The sequence below is a fragment of the Leptodactylus fuscus genome, chromosome 11 (assembly GCF_031893055.1).
Source record: "Leptodactylus fuscus isolate aLepFus1 chromosome 11, aLepFus1.hap2, whole genome shotgun sequence".
Classification (NCBI taxonomy): Eukaryota; Metazoa; Chordata; class Amphibia; order Anura; family Leptodactylidae; genus Leptodactylus; species Leptodactylus fuscus.
The window spans coordinates 81,496,668-81,505,574 of record NC_134275.1 but is presented as its reverse complement, the minus strand read 5'-3'; the positions used below and the strand labels follow the sequence as shown (position 1 = coordinate 81,505,574).

Here is an 8,907-nt window from a genome sequence, read left to right as displayed (position 1 = left end):
ACCTGACATAAACCAGTGGTAGGTGAGAAGAGAAGGCCTTGGCGCGGGGTTTGGTTTTGTTCTCCAGCTGACTGCTTTATTGTAAAGTTATGTGCTCCCATCTGGAGCAACAAGAGGTCAAACTCTCAACACAAGTCTTGATAGATCCTCGATCTCACCCCATAGACTTGCAGTGATAGTTTGACCTCCTGTTCAGGGAATACTGGGGGGAGGGGGATCCCCTGGACTGCTGGAGGATTAGTCTGGTCTACGATGGACAGGCCTGGTCATAAATCCGATATATTCTCCAGTGGGCTAGGCCTCGACAACAAGAACTGGTATAGATGAGTGTGGCAGGTGCAAAGCCCCACCCACAGCATGTCCTGACCACGCCCCCTTTGAGAAGCTGGTAGACGGGTGCCCTGATCTTTACATGTTGGGTGAACGTTTGTCTGGTTTCGTTTTGTCCCAATCTAAACTTGTCAGGCCCCAGGAAAAATAAGCGTTACTCACCTCTCCTGGGCTCTGGCGCGTCTTCCTGTTCTCTTCTGCCTGACATTAATGCTGTGTAGATACAAGTGTTGCGACACTCTCTGATTCCCGAGGCCCAATCACAGGCCTCATCGCTCCCGGATATCAGTCAGTAAACAACATGGCGTCGCACCAGAGTCCAGGAGAAGTGAGGTGTGCTTGTTTTTAGTGTTTACTCGCCTCACCCTGCACTTGTAATACCGCGCAGGCTGCAGCGACCTCACCGTTTTGGACGTGTTCAGTCAGAATGAAACTGCGGGAATATTGTAATAAGCGATGGGAACGAAATCTCGCCTGTTGTCCGGGTTACTGCCGTTACTTTTCTGATGAATATATAAAGGGGGCGCCACGGCGTCGGAGCACCTCGAGGGTCGGCGGCCTCCAGTGACTAATGAGGATCGGACCAGGACACTTTGTTATAATTTAATTATATACAGTATATGTTACACATCCACAGGCAAGTTTTCAAGGTTGCGCATGCAGACACAGCAGTGCAGAGTATTTCAGAGGGGAAGACACCTACCTCCTGCTGACACATTAGATGTTACAGCAGGTGTCGGCGCCCCTCGGCACTCCTCAGTTGTGACACTACATTTCGCAGCGCCCGCACTTACTCTTGGAACTTCCACTGCAGTGACTGGAGCATGCTGGGAGTTGTAGTTCCAGAACCACTGGAGTGCCCAGGAGCGCCGACCCCGCCCTACAGGTTGTAGATGGTAGAACGGACGACAGGCACAGAAATATTCTACCCGTGTAATGTTACGGTGATTGTTCTGCTCATCTAATAGAGATGTGTATGTAGATGTATCCAGGGCGTTGTCTCTAGGACCACTAGGGGGCGCCGTCACTGTCTCTTCAGCTGTGTAATGTAGGACTTGCTAGGGGGGAGGCTGCAGTGCAATGAGGGGGATACACTCTCTAGGGGGCGCTAGAGGGTTACAGTTCATGGGGCACTTTAGGCCTAGAAAGAAGATTCAGAGCCGGCCGATCTTCTGCCAATCCCAGAGCGATGAGCGCGGCCGCCAAAATGGTCTTCTTGGGTACAGTGATTGGTGAGGACGGCATTACCTGCAAGAGGGGGAGGGGTCAGGACAGAGACGACTTATACTGGACACGTGTGGCCCTGTCTATGACATCACTCACCCGTTCTAGCTTGTGTAGACTGATTAACCCATCAGGAGCCAGATGGAAGGTGGAGAACGCGTCGTATGTCCTGAGAGAGAGAACGATAGAGTCAGCGGGAGAGAACGATAGAGTCAGCGGGACAGAACGTGACAGTACCGATCCCCTGCACATAAAGATGGAGGACTATCCCCCTGCACATGGCTGCTTTATAGATACAGCGCCACACTGAGCAACAGGCTGTACCGGGTAATGCAGCTCTGCTCTATGGCTGTGAGTGTCAGACACAGCGCTGCAGCCTCCTGTATAGAAGTATATAGTGTCCGTATACTCCGTGCTGTATTATCGCAGCCTCCAGTATATACGGTAAGTATATAGGGTCCGTATACTCCGTGCTGTATTATCGCAGCCTCCAGTATATACGGTAAGTATATAGGGTCCGTATACTCCGTGCTGTATTATCGCAGCCTCCAGTATATACGGTAAGTATATAGGGTCCGTATACTCCGTGCTGTATTATCGCAGCCTCCAGTATATACGGTAAGTATATAGGGTCCGTATACTCCGTGCTGTATTATCGCAGCCTCCAGTATATACGGTAAGTATATAGGGTCCGTATACTCCGTGCTGTATTATCGCAGCCTCCAGTATATACGGTAAGTATATAGGGTCCGTATACTCCGTGCTGTATGATCGCAGCCTCCAGTATATACGGTAAGTATATAGGGTCCGTATACTCCGTGCTGTATTATCGCAGCCTCCAGTATATACGGTAAGTATATAGGGTCCGTATACTCCGTGCTGTATTATCGCAGCCTCCAGTATATACGGTAAGTATATAGGGTCCGTATACTCCGTGCTGTATTATCGCAGCCTCCAGTATATACGGTAAGTATATAGGGTCCGTATACTCCGTGCTGTATTATCGCAGCCTCCAGTATATACGGTAAGTATATAGGGTCCGTATACTCCGTGCTGTATTATCGCAGCCTCCAGTATATACGGTAAGTATATAGGGTCCGTATACTCCGTGCTGTATGATCGCAGCCTCTGTCTGGTGGTTTGGAGAGGACGACTCCCCGCGGCTCTGCTATTCTGTAATGGAGGCGGGGACTGCTGACATCATACAGCGCTGTATGCAGGGGGTGTCTGTGTGGATAGATGGAGGCTGCTGCACTACAATACCCAGCATGCCCCTGGTGTAGTCTCACCTGTACAGATCAGTCTTGTCAGAGCGGTAGAAGTAGAAGAGGAGGGTGTGCAGCGGGAGGCCGGTGAAGGACCAGCGGGCCTGGATGGTGTTGTTCTCCGGGTGAGACGTCAACTTCAGCACAGAGATCCGGGTGTTGGTGAAACAGCACAAGAGCAGCAGCCGGGCGACGGTGAGGAGGAGCTGGTACTGCGTCAGGCCGCTGCGAGAGACACGAAACATGAAGGCTACCACCGACTCGTACTCTACATGGACAGACGTGGCACACGGCCGCTACATGGACAGACGTGACACATGGACAGACGTGACACATGGCCGCTGCATGGACAGACGTGACACATGGTCGATACATAGACAGACGTGACACATGGACAGACGTGACACATGGCCGCTACATGGACAGACGTGACACATGGCCGCTACATGGACAGACGTGACACATGGCCGCTACATGGACAGACGTGACACATGGCCGCTACATGGACAGACGTGACACATGGCCGCTGCATGGACAGACGTGACACATGGCCGATACATAGACAGACGTGACACATGGCCGCTACATGGACAGACGTGGCACAGGGCCGCTGCATGGACAGACGTGGCACATGGCCGCTGCATGGACAGACGTGGCACATGGCCGCTGCATGGACAGACGTGGCACATGGCCGCTGCATGGACAGACGTGGCACATGGCCGCTGCATGGACAGACGTGACACATGGCCGCTACATGGACAGACGTGACACATGGCCGCTACATGGACAGACGTGGCACAGGGCCGCTACATAGACAGACGTGACACATGGCCAGTGCATGGACAGACGTGACACATGGCCGATACATAGACAGACGTGACACATGGCCGCTACATGGACAGACGTGGCACAGGGCCGCTACATGGACAGACGTGGCACATGGCCGCTGCATGGACAGTCGTGGCACATGGCCGCTGTATGGACAGACGTGGCACATAGCCGCTGCATGGACAGACGTGACACATGGCCGCTGCATGGACAGACGTGACACATGGCCGCTACATGGACAGACGTGACACATGGCCGCTACATGGACAGACGTGACACATGGCCGCTACATAGACAGACGTGACACATGGCCGCTACATAGACAGACGTGACACATGGCCGATACATAGACAGACGTGGCACAGGGCCGCTACATGGACAGACGTGGCACAGGGCCGCTACATGGACAGACGTGGCACATGGCCGCTGCATGGACAGACGTGACACATGGCCGCTGCATGGACAGACGTGACACATGGCCGCTACATGGACAGACGTGACACATGGCCGCTACATGGACAGACGTGACACATGGCCGCTGCATGGACAGACGTGACACATGGCCGCTACATGGACAGACGTGGCACATGGCCGCTGCATGGACAGACGTGGCACATGGCCGCTGCATGGACAGACGTGACACATGGCCGCTACATGGACAGACGTGACACATGGCCGCTACATAGACAGACGTGACACATGGCCAGTGCATGGACAGACGTGACACATGGCCGATACATAGACAGACGTGACACATGGCCGATACATAGACAGACGTGGCACATGGCCGCTGCATGGACAGACGTGGCACATGGCCGCTGCATGGACAGACGTGGCACATGGCCGCTACATGGACAGACGTGACACATGGCCGCTACATAGACAGACGTGACACATGGCCAGTGCATGGACAGACGTGACACATGGCCAGTGCATGGACAGACGTGACACATGGCCGATACATAGACAGACGTGACACATGGCCGCTACATGGACAGACGTGACACATGGCCGCTACATAGACAGACGTGGCACATGGCCGCTGCATGGACAGACGTGACACATGGCCGCTACATGGACAGACGTGACACATGGCCGCTACATAGACAGACGTGACACATGGCCAGTGCATGGACAGACGTGACACATGGCCGATACATAGACAGACGTGACACATGGCCGCTACATGGACAGACGTGGCACAGGGCCGTTACATGGACAGACGTGGCACATGGCCGCTGCATGGACAGTCGTGGCACATGGCCGCTGTATGGACAGACGTGGCACATAGCCGCTGCATGGACAGACGTGACACATGGCCGCTACATGGACAGACGTGACACATGGCCGCTACATGGACAGACGTGACACATGGCCGCTACATAGACAGACGTGACACATGGCCGCTACATAGACAGACGTGACACATGGCCGATACATAGACAGACGTGGCACAGGGCCGCTACATGGACAGACGTGGCACAGGGCCGCTACATGGACAGACGTGGCACATGGCCGCTGCATGGACAGACGTGACACATGGCCGCTACATGGACAGACGTGACACATGGCCGCTACATGGACAGACGTGACACATGGCCGCTACATGGACAGACGTGACACATGGCCGCTGCATGGACAGACGTGACACATGGCCGATACATAGACAGACGTGACACATGGCCGCTACATGGACAGACGTGGCACAGGGCCGCTACATGGACAGACGTGGCACATGGCCGCTGTATGGACAGACGTGGCACATGGCCGCTGCATGGACAGATGTGACACATGGCCGCTACATGGACAGACGTGACACATGGCCGCTACATAGACAGACGTGACACATGGCCGATACATAGACAGACGTGACACATGGCCGCTACATGGACAGACGTGACACATGGCCGCTACATAGACAGACGTGACACATGGCCGCTACATGGACAGACGTGACACATGGCCGCTACATAGACAGACGTGACACATGGCCGCTGCATGGACAGACGTGACACATGGCCGCTACATGGACAGACGTGACACATGGCCGCTGCATGGACAGACGTGACACATGGCCGCTACATGGACAGACGTGACACATGGCCGCTGCATGGACAGACGTGACACATGGCCGCTACATGGACAGACGTGACACATGGCCGCTGCGCTCTTACCGTAAGTGGATGTGCATCATGTTACTGACAAACTCCACGTCCTTCCTGTACAGGGAATAATTTGTAGTTTTCCACAAGAAATTCGGTAACTGTAAAACCAAAAGGGAAACCGTCAGTAATAGCAAATGAGCCGGAGGAAGAGACTGGTCCGGAGATGGGAGTGAGGCAAGACCCTAGTGGGATGTATGGAGGAGGGGGGACGGGAATGTACCCCAGTGATCATGAGGAGGGGGTGCCAGGGTCCCTGCAGCAATACCGCACACGTGTGACCACCGCACCATTCGCTTCTCTAGGACTGAAGGCTACAGCAGAGGACGGCCAGTCTCATAGAAATGAAAGCAGTGGTGGTCACATGTGTGCACTGCGCCCCCCGCCAACCCCTCCATTCAGACAGCTGATCAGCGGAGGGCCTGGGTGTCAGACATGGGCTGATCTTCAATTTATATCCTATCCTAAAGACAGGTTGTGAATTGACGAACCTGGAAAACCCCTTTAACCACTACCCCTTGCTAGTAGGAGAGCCCCTTTAACTGTGGATCAGCTACAATACCAGTGTGATAGATGAAGGATCCCCCGCCTGTGTAGGTCAGTGGCATCGCAACTCAGTGTCAGGGGACTGGTCTTAAAGGGGTTTTCTGGGATCAGGATACTGAGGGCCTACCCTTATCAATATCAGATCAGTGAGTGTCTGAGTTTTGCCCCCACGCCGATCAGCTGTCTGAGGCTTCCCTTTGTCTACACGACATCTAGTGGTAGTGAAGGGTATTGCAGCTCCTTCCTTGCGCACTCACCTCATCCCTGAGCTTCTCATACATGGCTGCCAGGTGCTGCTCCATCTCCGATTTGTCACTCCCGGGGACCGGGCTGCTCCCGAGGCTCTTGCTGGGTGTAAACGCTAGTAACCCTTCGTGTGCTGGAGTCTGGGGTAACGCCATAAACTGGTAGGGGGTCCTACACACGCCAGGCTCAAACAAGCTTCTAAAACAGTCCAGCTGAGAACTACTGAGGTGTCGGCACTCCGGGTCCGTGGGGTGTGCGAGGCCGTGCGTGGGGCGGGGGGGATGGCCGCACAGGGGCTGCGGAGGTAACTTCTGTCTTAAAATGTCCTGCAGGGATCCTATGGCCTTGTCCTGCGCAGGCGCTTGTAGACACAGCTTGGCCTGGATCCGTGTGGGAGTTGGCGATAGCAGAGGTCGTCGGAGAGAAGCGGTGACGCGAAGACAGGGCCGTAGCTCTCGGTACAAGATGGCGTCACGAGCCTGGCACGAGAGAAGACAAGGCATCAAACATGGAGGCAAATAATAGCAGGAGATTACAAGTGGTCGACCTGACCCCCCCCCCCCCCCCGCCATACTGGAGAATGAGGGGCTATAGTGGGGGAGGGGCCCCTGTCTGCTATTCCATCATACAGATCCAGCCCATACGTTGCGGTCTGCCATGTTACATGTGGCCATGTGTAGCCGGAGGAAGTAACAACGTGATCTCCGCCACAGCCGTCATGTGACAGCGCCCCCGCGTCTAACTAGGCCCCGCACGGCTTCTATTAGGAGTGTGACCGGGCGATTTCTGCTAACAAGTAAAATTCTGAAGACTCCACAGACAGGAGGGGGCGCCGCGGCCACAGCAACCAATCAGGGCTCAGCTTTCAGTTTCAAACCGGTGGGAAAAGCAAAAAATAACTGGACTGATTGCTATGGGCAACAAAGCTCCTCCCTCTGACCTGTGGCCCCCAGTTTGGGATGGAGGAGTCAGTGTGATACAAGTATGAAGGGAAGTCGTACTGTGCGCGGTGTTGGGGAAGTCGTACTGTGCGCTGTGCTAGACAAAGCGGTTATACTATACAGTTATATATAGTCATGCATGACTACGTGGAAGTTATACTGTGCACCACACTGGACATGACTATAGGGGGGTTATACTGTGCACCATACTGGACATCAGGGAGGTTATACTGTGCATCACACTGGACATCAGGGAGGTTATACTGTGCACCATACTGGACATCAGGGAGGTTATACTGTGCACCATACTGGACATCAGGGAGGTTATACTGTGCACCATACTGGACATCAGGGAGGTTATACTGTGCACCATACTGGACATCAGGGAGGTTATACTGTGCACCATACTGGACATGACTATAGGAAGGTTATACTGTGCACCACACCGGACATCAGGGAGGTTATACTGTGCACCATACTGGACATCAGGGAGGTTATACTGTGCACCACACTGGACATGACTATAGGGAGGTTATACTGTGCACCACACCGGACATGACTATAGGGAGTTTATACTGTGCACCATACTGGACATCAGGGAGGTTATACTGTGCACCATACTGGACATCAGGGAGGTTATACTGTGCACCATACTGGACATCAGAGAAGTTATACTGTGCACCATACTGGACATCAGAGAAGTTATACTGTGCACCATACTGGACATCAGAGAAGTTATACTGTGCACCATACTGGACATCAGAGAGGTTATACTGTGCACCATACTGGACATCAGAGAAGTTATACTGTGCACCATACTGGACATCAGAGAAGTTATACTGTGCACCATACTGGACATCAGGGAGGTTATACTGTGCACCATACTGGATATCAGGGAGGTTATACTGTGCACCATACTGGACATCAGGGAGGTTATACTGTGCACCATACTGGACATCAGGGAGGTTATACTGTGCACGCCTGGAATCCTTCTCTCCAGTCCTGTCGGTGTGTGCAGGGCAGTCAGGAGCCGCTCCATGCCGCTTACCCTCACGCTGTCCCGGACTCTCCCCGCCGCTCCTCCAGCTCCGCGTATCCCGCTCTTCCAGCGACTCCCGAGCCCAGGAGCTCCGCGGAGCCTCCTCACACACAGCGCCATAGCACACAACACTGCGCCCCTCCTGGGTGACCGGCAACCGGGCGTGACGTCACTCAACTGAAACCGGCAACCGCCGAGGAGAGCTCGCACCCGAGGACTGACCGCCATCCAATAGTCGAAGAGGACGTAAATGTGCACCAGCCAATCATACTGCTGAGACCCCTGCCAGGAAAACCGGACTGACCAATTACAGCACAGAGGTGTGA

The 8,907-nt window shown here is 54.1% G+C and overlaps 1 protein-coding gene across 1 annotated transcript; it reads right to left on the bottom strand.

Annotated features, from left to right (window-relative positions):
* Positions 1–947: 947 nt before the first annotated feature.
* C11H6orf136 (chromosome 11 C6orf136 homolog) lies at positions 948–8,798 on the bottom strand. The gene is made up of 6 exons (XM_075260333.1): positions 8,591–8,798; positions 6,613–7,080; positions 5,822–5,910; positions 2,844–3,044; positions 1,654–1,723; positions 948–1,578 (listed from the first exon to the last, which is right to left on the bottom strand). The coding sequence occupies exons 1-6, from the start codon at positions 8,699–8,701 to the stop codon at positions 1,447–1,449; spliced, it is 1,071 nt and encodes a 356-aa protein (XP_075116434.1). The 5' UTR covers positions 8,702–8,798; the 3' UTR covers positions 948–1,446.
* Between the last annotated feature and the right edge of the window lie 109 nt (positions 8,799–8,907).

Coding starts and splice junctions, on each gene's coding strand:
- C11H6orf136 (XM_075260333.1), bottom strand. CDS start 8,701: ATGGCGCTGTGTGTGAGGAGGCTCCGCGGAGCTCCTGGGCTCGGGAGT. Junction 3,045..5,821: donor ATGATGCACATCCACTTACG/GTAAGAGCGCAG, acceptor TGTCTCTCGCAG/CGGCCTGACGCAGTACCAGC. Junction 1,579..1,653: donor GTCTACACAAGCTAGAACGG/GTGAGTGATGTC, acceptor CCCCTCTTGCAG/GTAATGCCGTCCTCACCAAT.